At 34.1% G+C, this 24,093-nt stretch overlaps 2 protein-coding genes across 18 annotated transcripts in view; one reads left to right on the top strand and one right to left on the bottom strand.

The window, feature by feature from the left end:
• Positions 1-6,996, top strand: part of LOC111060386 (glutamate receptor ionotropic, kainate 2) — a 97,611-nt gene extending 90,615 nt beyond the window's left edge. For 10 of the 16 annotated variants that reach the window (XM_039421796.1, XM_039421794.1, XM_039421789.1 and 7 more), the window contains 6 exons: positions 169-366; positions 1,350-1,575; positions 2,144-2,308; positions 2,954-3,054; positions 4,320-4,511; positions 6,789-6,995. In XM_039421796.1, coding sequence (XP_039277730.1) covers positions 169-366; positions 1,350-1,575; positions 2,144-2,308; positions 2,954-3,054; positions 4,320-4,511; positions 6,789-6,872 — 966 coding nt within the window. In that variant the 3' untranslated portion in view covers positions 6,873-6,995. Of the gene's footprint in view, positions 1-168; positions 367-1,349; positions 1,576-2,143; positions 2,309-2,953; positions 3,055-4,319; positions 4,512-6,771 lie in introns of all 16 variants that reach the window. The other 6 variants (XM_039421785.1, XM_039421784.1, XM_039421791.1 and 3 more) reach the window with 3 other exon arrangements.
• A 2,156-nt stretch (positions 6,997-9,152) lies between these two features.
• On the bottom strand, positions 9,153-24,093 carry LOC111060394. Of its 2 annotated transcripts, XR_005570564.1 has the most exons (6): positions 23,751-24,093; positions 21,929-22,071; positions 15,674-15,779; positions 15,402-15,512; positions 11,769-12,243; positions 9,153-9,660 (listed from the first exon to the last, which is right to left on the bottom strand). XR_005570564.1 is itself a non-coding variant. In XM_022348058.2 (5 exons), exons 1-5 carry the CDS (start codon positions 23,890-23,892, stop codon positions 9,155-9,157), a joined length of 1,377 nt encoding a protein of 458 aa, XP_022203750.2. In that variant the 5' UTR covers positions 23,893-24,087; the 3' UTR covers positions 9,153-9,154. The 2 variants fall into 2 exon arrangements, 1 of the variants encoding a protein (XP_022203750.2); XM_022348058.2 differs by lacking the exon at positions 15,674-15,779 and having other exon boundaries at positions 23,751-24,087.

Here is a 24,093-nt window from a genome sequence, read left to right as displayed (position 1 = left end):
TATGCTTCAAAGTAGACTACTCATGTACCTTCTCTATGTCAGAATTATTTTTTTGTATAAATTGTGTAAATTTATCAATTGTATAAATTGAAAATGTATAATTCACTGTGAATTGAGAATTCATTGTTGAAAGATATTGCATGATAAGCATCACTTTGTAATTCACAGGCTACGTCGACCAGAATAGTGGGAGGAATTTGGTGGTTCTTTACGCTAATCATAATCTCGTCGTACACAGCCAACCTGGCCGCCTTCCTCACAGTGGAGAGGATGATCACGCCCATTGAGAATGCAGAGGATCTGGCGGGGCAGACTGACATCTCCTACGGAACTCTCGATAGTGGTTCTACCATGACTTTTTTCAGGGTACCTATATCTTCACAAACATTTTCCACCCTTGATTTTCCCCTGATTTTATTCACAAGAGACCTATCAAACCTTTGAGAGTTGAGTGTAAGAGAGGGCCGATTGTACCCTAACTTCGCTCTCTAGGAAAAATAGAGGCAGTCATTCAATTCAATTCAATTCAACCCTTATGTATAGACTTAAAAAGATATATAGACTATCATGACTGTAAAACTTAGCATATGATGGACTAACATATAAGTTACCGCTAGATGCTTCATATAAATACTTTCTCTCTCTGAGTAGTTGTGGAAACGTTGCGGAACTAGAAAAGGAAAGCGCTACCTATACCTGCTTTTTCGAATGATAGACTATGATAGCAATCACCCTCAGCAAAAATAACATCAATCATTCATAATTAATGTTAATGCAATACTGTCATTATAACGTGGACCTCACTATAGTTATCCATACTGAATAAAAATACCAGATATTGCCGAATCTATGGGTTGACAATATCTAGTCTCTTAATTCATGAATAATTATAATAACTGTCTCTTGTGTCTGTATAATAATTTATAGCCAATGACAGCATTTCATGTCCCAATTATTCATCTGAAGCAAATAATTATTGTTGCATAATATAGTATCAATTTTAAATTACCTATTTTGCTATTTTGTTGTAAGAGGCTGATGAGCTTTAACAATCTCAGTCTATTCTGAAGTTTATCTAGCAATAATAATTTCAATATTGTCATTGTAAAGCAGTTTTGTACAAATTTACTGTCTATTGTATCTTCTCATCATGTCCATTATAAATAGGTAATAAATAGGCCTATGTTTTAACATTTATGAAAGAAACCCCTCATTCTAAAATGGATGGACTTCCAATATATTTTTTCAAACTATCTATTAGCTACGGTACTTAGACATAGCCAACTCTAATACCTCTGTATTAGAGGTGGCTATGTACTTAGAACTTCCTGTTTTGTTTTTTCATTTAGGACTCAATGATAGAAACTTATAAAAAGATGTGGCGGTTTATGGAAAATAAGAAGCCCTCTGTATTTGTTCCAACTTATGAGGAAGGTATACGAAGAGTTCTTGAAGGGAATTATGCATTTCTAATGGAATCCACCATGCTTGACTACATTGTTCAGAGAGATTGCAATCTCACACAGATCGGAGGACTCTTGGATTCGAAAGGCTATGGCATAGCAACACCAATGGGTAAGTTCAATAATATAGGCTACTACCAATATTCTTTCCCTCACTGGTTCATATAACAAAATAAAATTCAATAACACCACCAATGTTCTCATTTTAATTCTTCACTTGAAATAACCCGTAGCCTTTTATATTACCTACTAGCTGTCATAAATCAGTTGAATAAACAATTTGAATATGAGTACCTATTATAAACAATATAAATATATATTTCACAATTTTGTAAATTGTTGAATTTTTATGAGAAATATACGGTATTCAATATATTTTATTCTACTTCGATCGATGTATGAATGTTTTGGATTGAATTTGAATTCAATTTCAGTCTTAATTTTTATACTCCATCTTAAAAATACATCTTATATGAAAACATCAATTGGGTGTTCCATGAATAATTTCACATTATCGTAGAATATATTGTTTTGTTGACTGAGATATTTCATATTTTATTTAATATGGCCACATGAATACCGGTTCAATTCATTGAATATGATTTTAGTTTGTTTCCTAATGAGGTAGTTTTCATTTTTCATGACGTTTGATAACAGCAAAATCTTGAAATTACTTCTAGGATCACCATGGAGAGACAAGATCTCATTAGCAATTCTAGAGCTACAGGAAAAAGGTGAAATTCAAATGCTTTATGACAAATGGTGGAAGAATCCTGGAGACACATGCACAAGGAATGAAAAAGGAAAAGAGTCGAAAGCAAACGCACTTGGTGTTGATAACATCGGTGAGTTGCTAATAATTATTGATCAAAATAATTTATCTGAATTTGATCACATTGATTTAAATAATCATGACCAAATATTTCATCAAATTAAGTTGAAGTTATATTTCAATGTCTATTCTAGCTGTTAATTCAAAAAAAATAAAAATTAATAATATTATAATGCTATTAAATATCAAAAATAGAATGTAAGCTGCGTTCACACCAACGTTGTCTAGAAATAGTAAGGTGCCGGTATAGGCACCTTGTTGAAAACTCAAAGAAATTTGAGTAGAAATTTGATGAAAAATCAATGGTAAACGCGGCTTAAAAGACTTGGATGTTGTGTTTATTTTAATATTTTGAATTTAATGACTTTTCCTAGGCCTTCTAAGAAAAGACTGAAACAAATCTATCAACACTAAAGTGTATGACATGAGTATAAACACAAAATATCTCATTTGAGCAGAGTATATGATTTTGGTATTCATCTTATCAAGGCAATCAAGGGACCTGGGTCCATATAGTAATTTTAATATCCTATCCTATTATGAATAATAAGTTATGAAAAGATGTAATTAATTAGAGTTTTTCTACCGCAATGATAATTTATATTTGAATGTTGCGTTTATTCCAAACTGTTGATTTAATGCCTTCTCTGATTTGTAGGTGGTGTTTTTGTTGTTCTTCTATGCGGTCTGGCAATAGCAGTGATTGTGGCTATCTTCGAATTCTGCTACAACTCAAAGAAAATAACCAAGCTTGAGAGAGTAAGAATAGTTTTTAATACATGTTATTAGCATTCTATCTTTTAGTTCCAGACTACTGCTTAGCTCCAGTCTAGGAACATTCTACTGAAATTGATCATGGGAGTGGTCGTGCATGATCAGTTTTACCTATTGATGAAATAATTGAATAATTATAGTCATATTCAATCAAATTTTATCGATGAGATCAATGGAAGGGTATAAATATAACAAATGAGGGTTCTGAATTGATATCCTTCAATTATCAATATTCAAATGAATGCGGTGCTTTTCTTGCAGTTTTTTTACCAATTAATTTCTTGAAAGAAATAACATGAAGTATAAAATGCCATATTATTGTCTTATTATTATTAGTCTTATATTATTGGCCTTATTATTATTAGCTCGTCAGAAACACAATTCACAAGCGCTAATAAATATACACGTTATACAACCAATACTATTAGTCTCATTTGATTTCAATCGATCATTGTCTGAGACAATTCTAAGTGGGCTGTTGTTAATCGTTTATAGAATAATATTTATTTTACAGCCTGTACCTATATACTGTTACAGCTTTTACGAGCTATATTGGCTGGGCTATATTTCATAGCTATACTAGCATATTACCCGTGCTTCGCTACGGCGAACTAAAAACCTGTTTAGAAAATACATCTTGCTAAGAATAAAAGTATGAAGTAAAGAGAATGTACCACTACTGATCCAACTGAAAATGTGCTACTACTACGGTACTACTACTACTACCTACTATTAGTAGTTAACCGCTATGAGAAAGAAGGATGTAGAATGCAGGATTGTTCTCACACTCGAGAATAATTATGTGCGGTGACATTTATTGTGCAATACGTATTTCATAGCATATTGCACAATGCAGCAAGTCATTCTGAACAATCAATGCTCATTAGAAATCGAAATAGTTGGTAAGCGTCCAGTGGGACGTAGAAGATTATCTTGGGAGAAGCATTCATCTGCACGTGACAGGACCCCTTCAGAGCAGCAGTTGAAGTAAGAATTGCCATGAAGGTGGCCAATATTGACTGGGTAAGTCGACTATATTATTATAATGGTTTTGTGAGAAAGGTGTATGAATGATTTTCCTATTGAGAAACTTCATTCTTTAAGTTTCCTTGTGAATAATAAGCCCTCCATTTATTTATTTTTTCAACTGACATTTGAAAGTATTGACGTGAATATGTCTGAGGGTATATTCGTCCATTTGAAAGTATTGGAACAAGAAAGTATTGATAACGTGAATTTAATGTTTCTAGCGAGTAGCGTCGGCACCGCATCAAAGCCTCTGTGCGGAAATGTTGGAGGAGTTGTGCTTTGCATTGCGGTGCCGCGGATCGAGGCAGAGACCAGCACTCAAGAGACAATGCTCAAAGTGCTTACCTGGCACAACTTACGTTCCTGCCACATTCGATCTTCCACCTCCTGTTAATAATGGATTGAGATCGCAGGTAGGCCTATTCTAGATACTAGAATAATAGAGTAGAGAAACCGTTCAATGAGAATACCGTTTCCCTTGATTATTTGTCTCTGGTTTTATTTATTAGGTTTGTTTAATCTATTGTACAATTACTTATCAGGAAATATTTATACTATAGCAAGCAGGTTGACGTTAACCAAAATCCAAATAAGACATAAAACGATAGGCCTACATGAGTGGACAAATCATGACAGTAAATAAGTTGATGTCTTGCACAAAAGGAATACCATTATAAATAAACATTACTTTTTGCTATTAAAAAGAACGACTAGTAGTCAGATTTCTCCAATAAATGAATTAATCACTCACTATGACAATGAGATCTTTCGGCAGGTCCACCATCTTACTGGTAGTCGTTTTTTTTAATTAATAGCAAAAAGTGATTTAATAATAAGCAGTTCGTGATGGAAAACAATATTGAAGAATAACTTTAATAAACAATAAAGTCATCATCAAGTGAAAATGCTTAATTTCATTCACATCATGTACGTTATAGTAGGTACAGAGTGATCAAAAATTCGTATAAGAAAGTTCATTGCTACCATTGAAAGCCATGCAATCCTAAACCACGAGAGTGTTATGGTTCGGGTTGCTACCCTTCTGTATCGAGGAATTTATATGTAAATAATTTTTGTAGAAATACTTTTTGTGTAGTGGAGAGGTTGATATTGTAGTAATTATTCATATTAAATAAAAATATGATTTTTTACAATTTTTTTGACAATTTCTTAGTATTTATTAATAATTGTAGAAATACCTTTCTTTCCAGACATATTGTCATAAAGGCTGCATTCCAAAATTATAATTATTGTAGGCAGAAGGCTCGAATAGTTGAATTTGTATATGTTGGAATAAACATTTGAGGAATATTTGAAGAAATCTTTTTCATTTTAATGCTCAGTTATGTTGAATTATAAATAAAAACAAACAGTTACAACAGCTCAAAAATGTAGGTTGAGGTAACATTTATGAAAAATTTGCACTTTGAAAAGGAAAAACAAGTTTTATAGATGAATACAATTTAAAATAGGTCTAAAATAAGAAAATTGTTATTACAACCATGTTGAACAATATTTCGAATTATCTTCCAATTTACTTATGGAGATGCTTCATGGAATAGAGAGCATTTAAAACTCATAGGCTATGAAGCTAAACATGAAATTCATCTTTTCATTTTTGACAGATTAAAATTAAAATTTGAGATTACAGGAGCAATTCATTCAAGAATTATTGTTTTAGTAAGAAGTACCTTTAGCCCACATCAACGATATATCCCACTGTATTATTCAATTCACATTTACTTTAATTCTTTAGAAAACTAATATTTCTCAAAATCGTACAGTCGTTTTTGCTGTTCAATGATTGGATGAAGAGATTCCATCTTACTGGATTTGTGGGACTAATAATAATAATAATAATATCGAGTGACCTGGCTGGCTCAGGTCTGGTGTCAGAGTTTTCAGGTCGCAACTGATCAATTTCAGGGCCTCTGACATGACCTAACGACTGCTTTTCAGGCAGCCGGGACCGACGAGTAAATGCACTCAGTGCATTTTGAGTCAGTAATTTACTTTAATTCTTTAGAAAACTAATATTTCTCAAAATCGTACAGTCGTTTTTGCTGTTCAATGATTGGATGAAGAGATCCCATCTTACTGGATTTGTGGGACTAATAATAATAATAATAATATCGAGTGACCTGGCTGGCTCAGGTCTGGTGTCAGAGTTTTCAGGTCGCAACTGATCAATTTCAGGGCCTCTGACATGACCTAACGACTGCTTTTCAGGCAGCCGGGACCGACGAGTAAATGCACTCAGTGCATTTTGAGTCAGTAATTTACTTTAATTCTTCACAATGATACTGAATTATCATTTTTAGGATAAATTAAACATTTATCGTATTTTATGTGGCATAGACTGCTCAAATAAGTGTACGCAGTCCCACAAATCCAGTAAGATGGGATCTCTTCATCCAATCATTGAACAGCAAAAACGACTGTACGATTTTGACTGACTTACTAATAGGTTTACCGTATCAATAATATTGATTTGCTAATTTATAGCGACTAGCAAATTATAGGCCTATTATGTTGTAAAATAATAGTTATATACGTGTTGAGAAATAATATATAGTTCAGTAAGTACAATCAGATAATATAATTAATAAAATTTTATTTCCTTTGTGATTGCAATTTTTCGCAATGTAAGTGGTGTATTCCAACATTTTCCAGGATGAAAAATGTTTCAGAGAAGCAGCATGGCAGTTTCCCTAGAAGTCCCTCCCGACTTGCACGGACATACACCATCTTGTGATCTTGACCATAGGCCTTGAACAGTTATTCTAAATATTTTGTCAGTGTACTCGAACAAAAACAATATTTGATAAGTCAGAACAATAGAATATTCTTATGATATGACTATCTAATGAGAAATCTACTTGGAATCAAAATACAGGTGAGTCTCATTGAATATATTATAGCAATTTTCTTTAACTCATAAATTTAATATGAATACTTGAGCCAATAAAAATTTACTTAAATTAATATAAGTTTTCACTAAGTGGTAAAGGGTGAGATTTTATTGGCTACCAACATTTTCTAATATGAAAGCTACTCTCGGAGTACTTCTTATGAGTTATAGATTTAATGTTTCATTCATTCAATGGAAAATGTTCTCCAAGCCTGAATTTGGTTTATTTCGACTCTCGTCTTATTGGAGTGTATTAGTATTTTTCTATGATATTTATGAATATGAAAATTTCTCTTAACCAATTTTTAATGTTTTTTCTCATACCAATGATATTTAGTGATCTTATCAGTAACCAAGACTCAGTTTCTGTTTCATTGCATGACAAATTTCTTTTTTAAACTTTGAGAACATACTGATAATAGTGTTATGTGATTTCAAGTAATTTATCGAGAAAAATGTGGGTTTTACATTTATTGACTAATTTCATTTTTTGTGAGGAAACGCATGAATAAGTAAGGCTTTACATAAACTGAGCAGTAGATTATATATACATCTTCGCACAGATTTGACATATTTTAAGAAGAATAACCTTTTTTTTTAATGTCAGTACCGGTATTGAATTCAAATCATGAGAAATTTAGGCGATATCGATGTCTACTTGATGTTGAAAGTGTGAAAATCTTTCAAAATTGAATGATGATATCATTATTTTAATGAAAAGTGTAGTAGTGGCAATAAGTCAGCTTGTGTCTGCTTACCTCTTTTGGCAACTATCATCTTCATACCAATTAAGGTTTGCAAATAAATTATTCAATTTTTAAAGAATATTTCAATTTATTTACAATGAAAAATTACATTCATTACATTACTGATGTACATACAGAGGATTCCGACTAGCTTGATGGTTGATACATGACTAACAATTGCATACTACTGGCTAATTACATTTCTGATCACTAAACATTCAACAAAACAATACAGTGTGGTTGTATGCAGTTTTTACTTATATAACTCCTCCACCCCTAAAGGAAAAGGATGTATTTACCTTTGAAAATGAAAGGTAATGAAAGGTAATCCACCCTCCATCAGGGGGTGGATGAGCAGCAAGAGCGTTTTGCACTCTTTTGAAGAGTTTTTGATAAACAATTCTGATAACAGTCAATATTATAGTCTATGCAAGCCTTAGTTTGCAGCATTAGCCTTATGGAGTAAGCTGACAGATTTCACAGAATTCAGAGAGCCTGTGAAATAGTAGTCTGAGATTAGATTAGAGTTATTTATTTATGTATGTTGCAATATATACTGGCTTATGAACTAATTTACATTGGCAGTATTGGTAATTATTCAACGAATTTTACAGAGTATGCCAAATTTTTATTCGATTCGAGAATCCATTTCATTGCGTTTTCATTCACTTCGTAAAAAGTATATTTACAAGTTTCAGTTAAGCTATGTTTCAAAACTGAGGTCTGAATTTGTTATTTCAGAGGATGAATGAACAAACTTATCTCCTATCTTAGTAATTCTATTTCCTATCTTTTCACAATCATTTTCTAAGGATCCTAACATTTTCGAGGTTTCTACTTTTAGATCTAACAAATACTTAACTCTTGGTAACAAAGTTGAAGGTACTTAACCATTTTTTAGTTTTTTTTTTTTTTAATGGACAATAATTTGTGAATTTCAAATTCTGCTTTATATATCAGTCAGCGGCATTTCAATAAAATGGGTTTTTGTTTCTTAAAAATTATTATAATCAACGTTAATTGTTCTTTCAACATTACACATGTTATTGATATCAATTCTCACAGACATTTTATTATAATAGTATTTTGTGTTATTCTATTAATTTCAAAGAACAATAATTATTATGCTTTTATAATGCTTGGGCGAAGATTTTTTACTTTACAATATGCCAATGCAATTTCTATTACTTGAATCAGACTTAAAACATATTATACGAAATCAGCAATTGATAAAATAATGTATTATCTCATTTTTTTTAATTTAATATAAATACTTGGTCTACAATCTACATAGATAAGTATTGAAAAAAGTTCATTAAAATTATCGTTAGTTACTTTCATGAAAGCATTTACAATGATCTTACTGTGCTAGTGTTGAAATATATTATTACAATTCATGTTATTTCACAATCACTACAATCAGTGAATCTTCAATATCCGAATTGGAAGATTCTTCTGGATGAAGTCCAGCATTTTTGTTAGAAGTCCGTTGGAAATCTAATGCTCTTTCGAGTATAAGTGACTGCTGTATGCTCTGACTGGTAAGGCTAGATTTGGTCTCTGGTTCAACCGCTAAATCACGCATACTTTCTCCAACAGAAACTTCACACAAAGTGCTTTTGTAAACAGTTTTCAAGCCATCAATACAATCACGTAAATCACTATCACTCAAGTTCAATGCTGAAGACTGTAATGAACTCATAATCGAATTGAATTCATTCATAAGCAGAATACGTTTGCTACCACTCAGTGGAAGTTCTTGAACCTCTTCTGCAGCTAACTCTTCTGTAGTTAGCTCTTCTATAGTTAATTCTTCTGTAGTTAACTCTTTAGTAGTTAGCTCTTCAGTAGTGAACTCTTCTGTAGTAAACTCTTCTGTAGTTAACTCTCCATTTTCTGTTAATTCTGGAAATAGAAAAAATGCTATGAAACTTTTAATCATTAATCAAAATACGTGTTGTAGTTGTGAGTTGTTCTTTTCTTCCTTAAGCTACCAGAAGTGCAATGTTTGTTGCTTGTTTCGCCCTTGAAATAATCCTCGGGTTAGAAACATTGCACTTCTGGTAGCTTAAGGAAGAAAAGAACAACTCACAACCACAACACGTATTTTGATTCCATTTTATTGGGTACACAATGATTAATGATTTATGATTAATCACATAAGGCGATTATAATATTATATTGGCAACTTAAAAAAATAGCACTGGAATTAACTACATCCAGTTAATAGATGTAAATACATCAATAATAGGCCTGTTAAATGTAAAATGTATAAATTAATGACAATTTTATTGATAGTGACAAGTCACAGGAGTAGTACAACATATAATCATGAAAAATGAGAGAAAAAATGCTATTAGGCCTACGTGTTAGTAAAGTTGTGCAATGCTATACTTTAATCTGCTACCATTCATCCAATTCAGTGATTACAGTGATTAATTTCACAAGAATCAATCAGAGGTTTTTTGAAAAGACGGCTTCTCTGAATGGTTCTCGTGGAATGAATCACGATTAAAATTTGAACACCGTATGTGCAACCGGCACATAGCCTATTTATTGTTAACTGAATTGTTTCTTCAATTGTTTTCAACTGTTATGGTGTTTATTTTGTTGTTTGTGTTTTGTTCAACGGAAAAAGTTCATGTACTTTTTATGGAAAAGAATATTTACACAGAGTTGGTAAAAATTATGGAAACATGTTAATATTTATTTCCCCCTGCTAAGTTTTTGTCTCTTAAAAATTTTGGTTTATCATTTTTTTCAATAGGAAGGTGGTGGAACATAATTTATAACATATGTCATCAAATAGGAACATACCGTATGACATGATTACGATGCAGAATTTCAAGAGAAAATGAATTCATACATCCATATCTTGAACCATTTGAAAGATATTCACATTTAAAGATACTAATAAAACATACAAAATGAGATGAATGAGTACATTTAAAATCTGACAGATCAAACTTTTCTGTTCAAAGTACTAATGTGAGTGGATGATACTATAAGTGTTTACTAACACTTGAAAACGTAAAATGTAGTTTAGAGTTTTATTGCTTTTCAATAAATTCATTCATTCGATTGTTGTATGATTTATAAGTGTCTTTAGATGTGAATAGTATAGGAAATTTAGTTTGTCGATTTCCTATGATAAAATTGATTGAATAAAACTGGATGAATTATTAGATGTTTTAATGTTGGGATGACAAAATTGAACTGAGAAGATATTAAATGAAATGATACAATAAATAAACAAACTAATGCCCGTTGAAAACAGGTTGTTAATCACAGGTGGCAAATATCAGATGATTCGCCACAATAGCATTGAAACGGTTTCAAATATCAATGTGCGTTTTTCACAATAATTCATTATCTCTTGAAATTCTGTATCAAAATCATGTATCATGAGACCACCTTCCCATTAAAAAAAATGAAGATAGGGTGTGATCACAGTGGATGCGTACATGTGCAAGTGCTCGCTTCATTATGCATGACTAAGCGTGCAGATGAGAAACAAAATCTTAAAAGAGCAATAGGAACACTCACACAAAACGCGTGCACTTGCTGGTTGTGTTCAGTGTGAGCAGCTACATGAAAATCACAATGTGTTTCAATGGCACTTTCCAGATTCTGTATTTCGGCTCATGCATAATTCGATGTGCACATATACGCATTAAATGTGGTCACACTCTCAGATTCAAAATAACGTACCCAAGATGACGGACAAAAATTTCAAAGCGACAGAAAAGTACTTTTTACCAATTCAAATTTTTAGTACTTTTAAATTTGAATAGGATCTCTAATGGAATGGAACCTACTGTCAAATCATCCTTGTAAAATAAATACTAAGCCGTTTCCATCATTTTCACCAACACTTTAAAATTTATTTTATTTGAAATTGAAATTCGTGGAAATATTTCAAGAGAGTTATACTGCAATGAGAAGTAAGCAATTAAAAAGGAATGCATGCCATCAATATCATAAATTCTCTTGATGTATTTATCAGTAATTACCTCCTGCAAAATCGTATCCATTCGTGATGATGACCTCTTCATTGATTATTATTTCTTCCATCACTGAATCAATGCCGTTGTCGTCGTTGATCAATTGGTTCAAGGCTTTATTATTTAATTTCGATTTTTGCCTAGAAACTATTCTTCTAACAGTTGCTAAGTTTGGATAAAATCTTCTTCTATGTCTGTTTCTTTCATTTAGTTGGCTTTCAACGAATGTTTCAAGCATCTTCATAATGACTATAGGATTTGTTTCTCCCTTGTGAACCAATTGGCGTATATAATCCCTTACTCGGCTGTCTACTGGTTCCTTCACAACAGCCCTGTCGCCAACTGGATGATTAGAGTGCTCTTCAGCACTTGGTAGATTGTAAATGAAACCATCTTCTCCAACACTCTCTCCATTTTCCAATTTCTTCATTATCATGTCTGATATCTTTTTCCTTGCATGCTTTCGATAAAGTAAACCTGAAAGCTGAAGAGAAATATCACATTAGGTAATTATTCTGAAAATAGCCCTAACTGAATCATAGTCGATTTCACTTATTTTGTTTCAGCTACAGTTTTGAAAATGCAGTGCTGGAATGGAGAAGTGGAATTGACAATATAGTCCAGCCAACGAATGCTCAAATAAAGGTATAGAGGGAAAAGTTTGGAACATAATTTTCAACTCCACAGCTCTTTTAAAGTCCTCACCCCTACCAATACCTACTATTACTATTAAGTAAAAGTAGGTATTGCCCCTACCCCCTGTGCTAAAGTGGTGGGAGTGGTTTGAAAGTACCATTTTTTTCATTTTTCGCATATATCTCGGAAACTATGTATCTTATGAACATTTATATTTCAAGAAAAATTGAAGCTGACAAAATTACTAACAAGTTTTGTCTTCTACATATTTTCCATATCTCTCATAGTTTCTGAGATATCCGCTCTTGAAGGTGAGAAATTTTTTGAAATAACACTATTGCCTCCAATCTTTTCGGCCTTATAATTTTTGAACGATTGATGGAAAAATTCCGTACTGATAGAGCATCAAATTATCTTCAATTTGATGTATATATTCACTATTTTACGCATTTCCCTACGACTGTTGCAGCAGTTTTAGTGTTGAGAGTGAAATTTTCTATTCAGCAACAATAGATCAGTTGACAATGGTATGTAGAGGTAAAGTTTGGAACACAATTTTCGACTTTGCAGCTTTGTTGTGACTAGTTTGTAGGTGAGCATATCAAAAATCCCAACCCCTAAATCTTGCGCTGAAGGGATGAGGGTCGTTTGAAAGTTGCATTTTCCACTTATTACTTACATGCCTATATCTTGGGAACATGTATTCTATTGACATAATCAACTACATAAAATTGAAGCTTAATAAATTTCCTACAAGTTTTGTTTAGTAGAGATTCTAGATAAATCCGATACTTCTCGAGATATTTATGTTCTAAAGTGATGTATTTTCGAAAAACCAGGTTTCCTTTATTTTTTCGCTCTTTTAAGTCTTATACAATAACTTTTCAACAATTGATGAGACAATAATGTGCTGATTATGAGATTGTAAAGCATTGAATTATCTTTCATTTCATGTATAATTCGACTATTTCACGCATTTCCATACGACTGTTGCAGCAGTTTTAGTTTTTGTTATGTTAATCTCTTACTATCCTTAAAAGAGCTGTGGAGTTGAAAATTGAGTTCCAAACTTTTTCCTCTATAATCTTTTGTTGACTGGATTAACATGTAATATGTTTTATTTCATCATACAGCTCCACATTATCAATGGAAGTTCCATATTTATTTGCAGTTCTATTATTTAATATTCAATATCTATTGTTTTGGGATGAATACCTTTTATACTTAGAATAGGAAGAGGACCATAACATTACATTTTTGTAAACTTTCATTCGCCAAGACTGAAATGTTAAATTTTCTGAAATCTTAAATGTTGCATTTTTATATTCTTGTAATTGAAGAACAAAGGAGTATAAACCCAAAGAATAGTAATTAATTATCCGTTTTTTAACTATTTTTGAATCTACAGTCAAGTTGAATGTTGGTAGTTTCGTCAAAAATAGTTAGAATAGAATAGAATTTATTTATAATCAGGGCCATGCCCTATATACAAAGAGTTGAGTACACAGTATTCGATAATACAATAAATTAATTTGCTATTTGATTAAATCACTTTTTCCTTATAAGTTCTTTCGAGTATTGTTTTTAGTTTGACACATAATTATAGGCTATTATTATTTCGAAATTGAGTCCAAGTGTCGGTTTAGCCTGTGGTACTTAAAATTAATGACCTAATTCTAACAGCTTCTACACAAAAATTATATAAATTATTTATTTTATAGCTTCTACACAAAAATTATATAAATTATTTATTTTTACAACAGTTGAATTTGAAAGATCCATAGCTTTATCTGATTCAATTACATTTCTAATAAGTTTGCCAATGTAACGTTTTCTTGCGTCATTATACATGGGGCATATCAGTAAGAAATTAATGTTGTACCGTTTCGTCGGTTCTAGGATTGCAGATTGTACAGAGCTCCCTGCAGTTAATCCAAGTACCCTTTCCCTCAAGAAACAAGTAAAAGCATGTGTCACTGGCTAGTTTCAGTTGGGAAACACAGCGGATTTTCGAAAAAGCCAACTTGAAATTCAGTTGTTCGCCTATTACAAAATTTGGGTTAAAAATGTGTACCTACCTGGGTAATGAATGAGAATCAAGGGCCCTGCTAACATCTAAATTGAATAAGTTCTCGCTATGCTTGTCAAAAATAGTTTACAAAAACGGATTATTAACTGGCAGTCTGTCATGGAAAGTGAAATAGATGCGAAATTATATTCATCGAAATTTGGGTGAGAGACAGTTTTGGGCTTTGCCTGTTGTTCTCTCTCGATCATACTATTCTATTCTATAGTCTGTAACTGTTAATGAAGGGAATAAATAAACAAAACAGTGTGTGAGAATCTTTGCTTTCATCATTGATATAAAATGACTGGTCAAGAGAATGAGCAACTTAAAATATGCAACTATTTCAGTAGCAGAATAACCTTAATTGAAAGAATAAGACGTTGATGTTGTCAATACCACTATATTTGTTCAAAAATTAATTCACATTACAGAACCAGGTTTCATGGTAAAACCTACCACATCTTCAGCTGCTACCACCATGAAACCTGGTTCTGTAATGCGGATTAATTTTTGAACAAATATAGCAGAATAACTTGTTAAATGTTAAGCCTATTGAATAAAAAAATAAATGTTAATTTCTAAAAAAAAACTAAAACTACAACATCAATTACACAATATATTAGATAAATTACAATTACATACAATAGTTAGTTACAAAAGTTTTTTATAATGTGTCCTCTTCTTGTTTAGTGTTTTCTGGGTGGAAATTTACCTACTCCACTATGGCGTACCATGTTCTAGAGTAGGTTTTGTTTGTTTTTTGTGCATATTATTGATTAGTTAGTGTTTAGTAGTCATTAGTTGTTTAGTTGTTGTTTTAGTTGTTTTAGTTATTGCCACAGTATTCCAGTTTGACTTTGACTGATATTTACTGAACATCTCATACTGCTGGCATTGTGAAGATAATCAGTAGAAATACAGTATAAATTTGTGCTGACCTTGTATTCTGGCATCCAAATAACTCTGTAGACCCAGAAGTGTGCAGGGCAGTTTAACTTTTTTGTCGTTTGCGTTACATAATATCTTTTTGTGGAAGAATTCATAACAGCCTGTAACAGATGAACAGTTGAACAATTGAATTAGGAATATAAATACTTCATCAGAAAATATTTAGATTTTCAACTCAAAATATTCCCTAATATCAAATATCATAAATTCTTTTTGGTTTCCAATAAATGTATTTGTATATAAAATGGAAGAATTGACTCACCAAATAAACCAGGTTGCAAATCTTGATTGATACCTTGCAGTCTCCTATTAAAGGTGGGGTGGACGTAGGTGAGGATACGAATTAGAAGGTGACAGTGGTTTCGAAACTGCAATGAATATTAGGTATTTTTCTTCAATATCCACACATTGTATTGAAGCACTATTTTTCTGATGAATATTATTTTGTTTGTGAGTATTTTCAACTCCGATAAATGGAAAATTAGAAATGATTTTTTACTAAACAGTTTATCCTCAGTTAAGGAACTGGAATAACCAACCGGCTTTTTAAAAAGAATTATTTAATTATTTAACATAATAATACATCTAGTTCTAATACATGGTTATAAGCGATGTACGCTCTACGAGCTCTGGCAACAGACTGACTCGAAAAAGCAACTAAACTAATGGCTAGTAATTCACAATGCATAGCTACATCAGCATTATAAAGGGTGTTACCAAATGTACCGTAACTCTTGATACTTAGACGTTGCTAACTTCAATATTAAGCTATACAATACTTTAATTAGGGAGAACGAATTTCTTCCTGGAAATACTCGACAATTATTTCCCGAGCACGAATTTAAAAGGGCTGGATTTGAGCCGAATCGCTCAAATACCAAACCCAACGATACGAGAGTGATGCTTTCTAATCGACAGTTCTGCAAACACTGGCTGTAGTCAAAAGGTCGTTTTTCAGGAAACAGCCCCGAAAGAATTTTTCTCGACGGTTCTATATGTATTTAGGGGCGCTGAATTCGAATCTGAAATTTCCGAAATTTTGGGGGTTTTGGGGGTGAAGCCGCCCTCTAGCGTGTCAGAAAATTTCAGATTCGAATTCAGCGCCCCAGAATACATATAGAGCCGTCGAGAAAAATTATTTCGGGGCTGTTTCCTGAAAAACGACCATTTGACTGAACTACGACCCCGGACCGCCCGGGCGAGCGTCGGCCGAGACCCAAAAAAACCCTGAGTAACAAGCTGCCGGGAGCTCCATGAGATAAGGGAAGCCACTCCTTCTGATAAGTACAGCTAGCTCCCAAATAAGTACAAGTAAATACAGCGGTAACATTTCAAACGCAAATAACGTAAACAATCAATACAGTAATACATAAATAACTGGATGGTTGTATGAACTAGTGATCGATATAAAAATTCATTGACATGAGTGAGTATTATAATGTGAAAAGTGAACCCATGAGTGAGTATTATAATGTGAAAAGTGAACCCTTTAACTTACTATGAATTTTGCTATTCCTTTTGCGCATTGTAAAAATTCTATGGTGTGCAATGCATGTAAGGTGTAGCCTATGGGAAGTGAATTCAAGTGTTTGTTCAGACTTTTATTCCTCACACTATGATTCAAGATTCGTTTATTGTCAGAACATTAAAAACAAATGCAAGACATCGTCAAAAAAACATACAAGCAATCACAAATTTAACAACATCAATATATCACAAGTCATAAAAATTACATTACATCAAGTCATTTATACTGTAAGGACAGCAGTCAATTAAAATATTTTTAACACAAATTTTGAACTGTCTAATCTCAAGCTCTTTTATTTCAACTGGTAACTTATTGAACATTCTTTTTCCAAATTTAACAAAACTATTCAACATTAATGTGGTAGTTACACTGTGTCATTCTGAGTGCTGTAGCTTGTCTAGTATGATAGCTGTAAACATTACTAACAATTGGAAAACCGTTTACATTTTTCTTTGTGTACATCAGGCATTCAAAAGCATACAGTGCAGTAATTGACGTAATTCTGAGGTTCTTAAACAATGGTTACAATGGTTACGACTATCTTTATTACAAATTACTCTAATAGCTCTCTTTTGTAATACAAAAAGCTTCTTCACATTTGAAGAATTTCCTTCATGCAACAATGCCATATACCAAATGAGGCTGAATATACGCATAATAAACAGCAATCAACACAACAAGACTTACAATATGCCTTAATCTGCTAAGCATAAAACTACCTCTAGATGCCTCAGATACACAGTAAGCTGGCATGTTTTTCCCACATTAAATTATATTGTAATGTGATGCCCAGAAATTCAACATGATTAATATCACATCTGCCACTTAAATCAAATTCTGACAACTGTGTTTTTGTCTTTGTTAAGCATAGTTTATACGATGCCAATTGGTGAGACAGTTGTCTTTGGACAATTGTCATCACGTGGTTGCGGATTGTCGGAGGCCAGTTGAACGAGAATATGTTTATACGCGGCCAACTATTGGCACGTCAGTTGACAGCTAAACATGTCCGAGTTGTCCGTCATCTGTTGTGACTAAACAGCTGAACTGGCAAAACCAAGACAGTGCTACTGACCTACACCGTTCACACGGCGCCAATTGTCGCGACAACTGAGATTCCGAGTGGTGGGGGGCTCGCTGGGCCCAATTGACTGTCCATAGTCTACTCCCGGAGACAGTTGAATTTCGGGCCAATTGTCGGGACAGTTGGCAAAACAATTGACCTGAAGTGTTTATACGAAGACAATAATTTTATGCCAGTCAGTTGCCTTATGACAATTGTCTCGCCAATTGGCATCGTATAAACTAGGCTTTAGACAAAGAGAGTTTGCAGCTATCCAGTCTTTGATGGTTGCGTTGATAAAATGTAGGATATTCATGTTGTCATTAATAATATCTCACACTTGACTTGTATTGTATCGCTAGATTGAAATTGAAATTGAAATTTATTCTTCCAAAAAATACATTAAATTACAATATATTACAATGTATAACTAAAAATAGTGGAAAAATATTGCTTTAAACAACCCCTGAGTTACAAGCTGCCGGGAGCTCCATGAGATAAGGGAAGCCACTCCTTCCAATAAGTACAGCTAGCTCCCAAATAAGTACAAGTAAATACAGCGGTAACATTTCAAACGCAAATAACGTAAACAATCAATACAGTAATACATAAATAACTGAATGGTTGTATGAATATCGATACAACAATTTATTGACATAATGTGGAAAGTGAACCCTTCAACTTACTATGAATTTTGCTATTCCTTTTGCGCATTGTAAACATTCTATGGTGTGCAATGCATGTAAGGTGTAGCCTATGGAAAGTGAATTCAAGTGTTTGTTCAGACTTTTATTCCTCACACTATGATTCAAGAATCGTTTATTGTCAGAACATTAAAAACAAATGTAAGAAATCATCAAAAAAACATACAAGCAATCACAAATTTAACAACATCAATATATCACAAGTCATAAGAATTACATTACATCAAGTCATTCATACTGTAAGGACAGCAGTCAATTAAAATATTTTTAACACAAATTTTGAACTGTCTAATCTCAAGCTCTTTTATTTCAACTGGTAACTTATTAAACATTCTTTTTCCAGATTTAGCATAGTTACACTATGTCATTCTGAGTGCTGTGCTTGTTTAGTATAATTGCTGTAAACATTACAAACAATTGGAAAACCGTTTACATTTTTCTTTGTGTACATCAAGCATTCAAAAGCATACAGTGCAGTAATTGACGTAATTCTGAGGTTCTTAAACAATGGTTTATAATGGGTACTACTATCTTTATTACAAATTACTCTAATAGCTCTCTTTTGTAATATAAAAAGCTTCTTTACATTTGAACATCTCCCCCATGCAACAATGCCATATACCAAATGAGACTGAATATACGCATGATAAACAGCAATCAACACATCAAGACTTACAATATGCCTTAATCTGCTAAGCATAAAACTACCTCAGATACACAGTAAGCTGACATGTTTTTCCCACATTAAATTATATTGTAATGTGATGCCCAGAAACTCAACATGATTAATATCACATCTGCCACTTAAATCAAATTCTAACAGCTGTGTTTTTGTCTTAGTTAAACCTAGTTTATACGATGCCAATTGGAGAGACAGTTGTCTTTGGACAATTGTCATCACGTGGTTGCGGATTGTCGGAGGCCAGGCCAGTTAAACGAGAAGATGTTTACGCGGCTAACTATTGGCACGTCAGTTGACAGCTAAACATGTCCGAGTTCTCGTCATCTGTTGTGACTAAATAGCTGAACTGGCAAAACCAAGACAGCGCTACTGGCCTAAACCGTTCACACGGCGCCAATTGTCGCGACAACTGAGATTCCGAGTGGTGGGGGCTCGCTGGGCCCAATTGACTGTCCATAGTCTACTCCCGGAGACAGTTGAATTTCGGGCCAATTGTCGGGACAGTTGGCAAGACAATTGACCTGAAGTTTTTATACGAAGGCAATAATTTCATGCCAGTCAGTTGCCTTATGATAATTGTCTCGCCAATTGGCATCGTATAAACTAGGCTTTAGACAAAGAGAGTTTGCAGCTGTCCAGTTTTTGATAGTTGCGTTGATAAAATGTAGGATATTAATGTTGTCAATTAATAATTTCTCAAACTTGACTTGTATCGCTAGATCATCAGCAAACAGAAACGTCCTGACATCTTAAATACCGGGTGCGATAGCAAAACTTCCTTTTTTGAACACCATCAGTCAGCTGATGTCGCAGTAGAGCAAAAAATAAATTGTCTCGTTAGAGAGGTCAAACCATAAAGTTTTCTTCCCGACATGTTCAGTCGCCACCATTGGAGCAATGAGAAGCGTGCATTTGCTGTTGAGACTTATTTGTCGAGCGGATGTTCTGTGATCACAACCCAGTGCGCATTTCGAAATCGCATTAATTTAGCCCCTTTGGCTACTGTCTCGGACCGGAAACCAATGTTACGGGGGTCACTACGTTCAGACGAACTGAAAATGCGACAAGACAAGTCCCTTGGCTAATTAGGTCACCTGAGAGCATTGAAGCAGTGAGATTTTCAATCTGCAGCGTTCTGCGCGCAAACATGCGTCTGCTCTTGGACTCTCCGACCGTTCTGTGAGACGAGTTCTTCATGATGATATTCATTTTCATCCATACAACATGTCAATCGTGCAGCAACTTTCTGAACGTGACTTCAATTGAGGAAACACTTTCCAGGACGCCTCATCTCAATTGGGAGCGATTTGGAGTGGCCTGCTCGATCTCCCGATTTGAACCCTTGTGATTTATTCTATGGGGGTTTTGAAATCCCTTGATTGTGTGAACCGTTCAAGGACCCTACAAGATTTGAAGACCAATATCAGAGCAGAAATTGCTAACATAACGCCTGCAATGCTGGCAGGAGTCATGACAAACGCCAGAAATCAGTCTACTCAGTGTATGGAGAATTAGGCACGTCACCTACCCGATTAGATATTCAAAACTGATTGAAACAAAACTTTATAAAGGTGTCTACATAACAAAAAATGAATACAATCTTTCAGATCCATACAAAGAGTTTTATCTACTTGAAAAAAGGAAGTTTCGCTGCCGCATCCTGTGTATTCAATAATATCCTATTATATTAGGTGAGCAGTTTCTGTATGTTTTTATTTATTTATGTATGTCCAACGGATCTCGAAAACGGCTCTATTTTCACGAAATTTGGAACATAGTAGGTTCATGATATAAAAATTCGATTGTACTAGGTCTCATCCCTGGGAAAACTCGCTGAAGGACAAAAACAGGATAATAATTATTCATCCTTGGAAAAAACAACTGATAATTTCGTCGTCTGTCGATAATGGAAGTGAGTGAGCGAGTGCATGTGTGTGTGACTGAGACAAAATTATGACTCAGCTGTTGAACTATTGCAATTATTTTAATCAGGTCCTTAATGCCGGTTAGATTTTAATCCTGATTAATTTCAGGAGAACCAATCATAGAAGCCGTCTTTTTAAAAATGGTACATTCTGATTTGGTTTACGTGAAATTAATCAGGATTAAAATTTATCCGGATTTTGTGCAACTAGGCCTTTGTGAGAGAGATTTTTGCATTCCACTGGGAATCTCAATCTCAATCCACCGTGATTAGATAAAACCTTTCTGTATAAACTATAAATATATTATTATCTGCTCTTTCATTATAGAGTTTCTATGATTTTGTACTCCAGAGCGAAGCTCGGTCCCCCGATATTATGATTGAATTGAGCTGATGACCTGTAAGCTACTCGCAAACTGTGCTATGTCCAGTGTGTGAGCAGGTTGCAAACCAGCAATTTAAATGTCAAAACCTTTGATTTTCTATAATTAAATGAATAACCTGATCAGATTGAGGAAAATATGATTGCTTATAAAATAAAATCATGAGAATAAAATAATAATATATAATAAATAAATAAGAAAATAATCATGAGAATAAAATAATTCATGCATACCTCTTTCTCCTTTTTCTCACAATATCTCTTTTTAGCAGATAAATTCATATCCTTGCCATGTTGACATTGATATTGTCTGTATCCAAAATTAAAGTATGGAGTTCCATCTTTCCAACAAATACGTTGTTTTTTGGATGGAGAAACTGGAAAAAGACCAATGTTTCAAGTTGATTAGCTTGTAAATACATGTTCATTGAGCAATCAAAGATTTCAAATTGTTAGCCTTGATTTAGTTGCAAATCCTAGACCTTCTTGGACTTCCTGTCCAAGAACAGGCATGTTTCTGTCATCTTTTCGTCCCATATCTCATTGATTAACTTACAGAATATGACCGAGCTATGAGAAGAACACGTGAGTGGACACGTGTACTTGGCCAGTGAGAAAATTAATGTTCCAGTTGGCCTAATGCGTACAAATGTCTACCAGCGCCAGAGAGTGGATGGGTGGTTTGCCAGCGCTGGCCTTCATTGGCCTTGGTTGGCCATCGCTCCGGAGACCTGTGAAGGCCAGTGTTGTCAAATCAATGCACATTATGTCAACCAATGCGTGCTGTTCCCTGTTTTATCGTCTGCTCTGCAGTTATTAATTATTATTGCGTTACTTTTTTATAGTTTTTATTGTGTTCATGTTGGTTACTATTTCTTTCTTTCTGTGATGGATATGTCGCTGGCTACTGCTGGCCTTGATGGGGGACTGATCACATTGCTGTGTGCATGGCAAGACCAACGCGGCCAAGCCTACCAGGCTGGGCCAGTTTACTGGGACAACATGTGGACTAGGCATAAGGCATTAAAAAGTGATTGCGGTATTTATGAGATTTCTTCGTTTCAATATTTGCAGCTTTATATGAGTTTTAATACAGTGTACAAGTCTATCATGCATCTAAAGATTCTATAGTGGGAATCTGCATGATATATAAGTAGCCTATTGCCTATGTAACGAACTTTTTCCATATTGTAAATCATTTCTCATGTTTGAATAAATACCTTGACATGGGTTACATTATAGTCAGATTGGCTGTGAAAACACACGTTAATCCCACACCTCCAAATGGTCATCTACTATGCGCATATCCCGAGTGGTGTGAAGCGCGATAAACTATCCATCGGCACTGTCAAGTCGGCAGGCAAATATCACAGAGGAGTTTAACCTGCATTGCAGTGGTCATCCCACACGTGCACACTGCTGCAGTTCCGGTGGTACGTGGTACAACCAAGACCCAGACTTATCCTCTAACTTGTCTAAGAGCATAGAAAAGTACTTGTGGTCCTCAAATTGTAATAAACGTCCCCAAGTTAGGCGCTTCCACGTCTACCAAGCAGGCGTCCAGGAGGGACGCGAGAGCGTTTCAGAAAGAGAAAACCGTAGGTGGGGTTTTGATTCTACTTCCAGAGAAGGGGGCTCAACCCATGAATCCTACAGTCTGAGATATTTCACATGCCTGCTACTACCGCAGACGGAGGCACCCTGATTCTAGACCACACTCGAAAACCCCGAGACTCTTCTAGAAGCCTTTCTGTGCCTAGCTATTTCCAGTGTCGAAGAGTCCATAAGATCTCTCATTCTGGAGCTTTCGTCTGGCCATAGCCTACACCCATTGATGAGCCCAGGCTACTCCCAGGAACAAAGGTTATCTTACTCTCCCTGGTTGGCACCTTTCCTCTTCACCATGAGAACCAGCAACCCGCGGCTGGTTTATCCAGTAGCCTACTTCCTGAGATAGGGTGAGGCATAATCCCCGATGAGTTGGAAAGGCCAGTCCTTTCCAAATACCCTTATTCTTCAGGGTCTATGAGTTACATGAAAAAAAACAAATTCTTACCTTTCTCAACGCTGAAGCTCTTTTGCGATTTGATGGTAAGAAATTTTGATGCTGAAGCTACACTATGGCTGTTAAGGTGACTCAAAAATTCACTCAACGTTTTCTTGAAAAATAAAGTTTTTTCCATTTTAAAAGTAGGCATATAAAAAATGAACTAGCTATTAAAATATCATTTTTAAAAGATAATTTGCAGTTTTACGGTTGTAGCTTCAAACCTTTTAATACAATATTCAATAAATCAAAACTAAAAAATACTGTAGTAAATATAAATACAATAGAAATAGAAAAGATTTTAGGTTAGAACGCTCAAGTTATGCAGTATGCAGACGCCACACTCTCGCCG

This window comes from Nilaparvata lugens, chromosome 2 (genome assembly GCF_014356525.2).
Source record: "Nilaparvata lugens isolate BPH chromosome 2, ASM1435652v1, whole genome shotgun sequence".
Lineage (NCBI taxonomy): Eukaryota > Metazoa > Arthropoda > Insecta > Hemiptera > Delphacidae > Nilaparvata > Nilaparvata lugens.
This window is presented reverse-complemented; position numbering and strand designations above follow the sequence as displayed.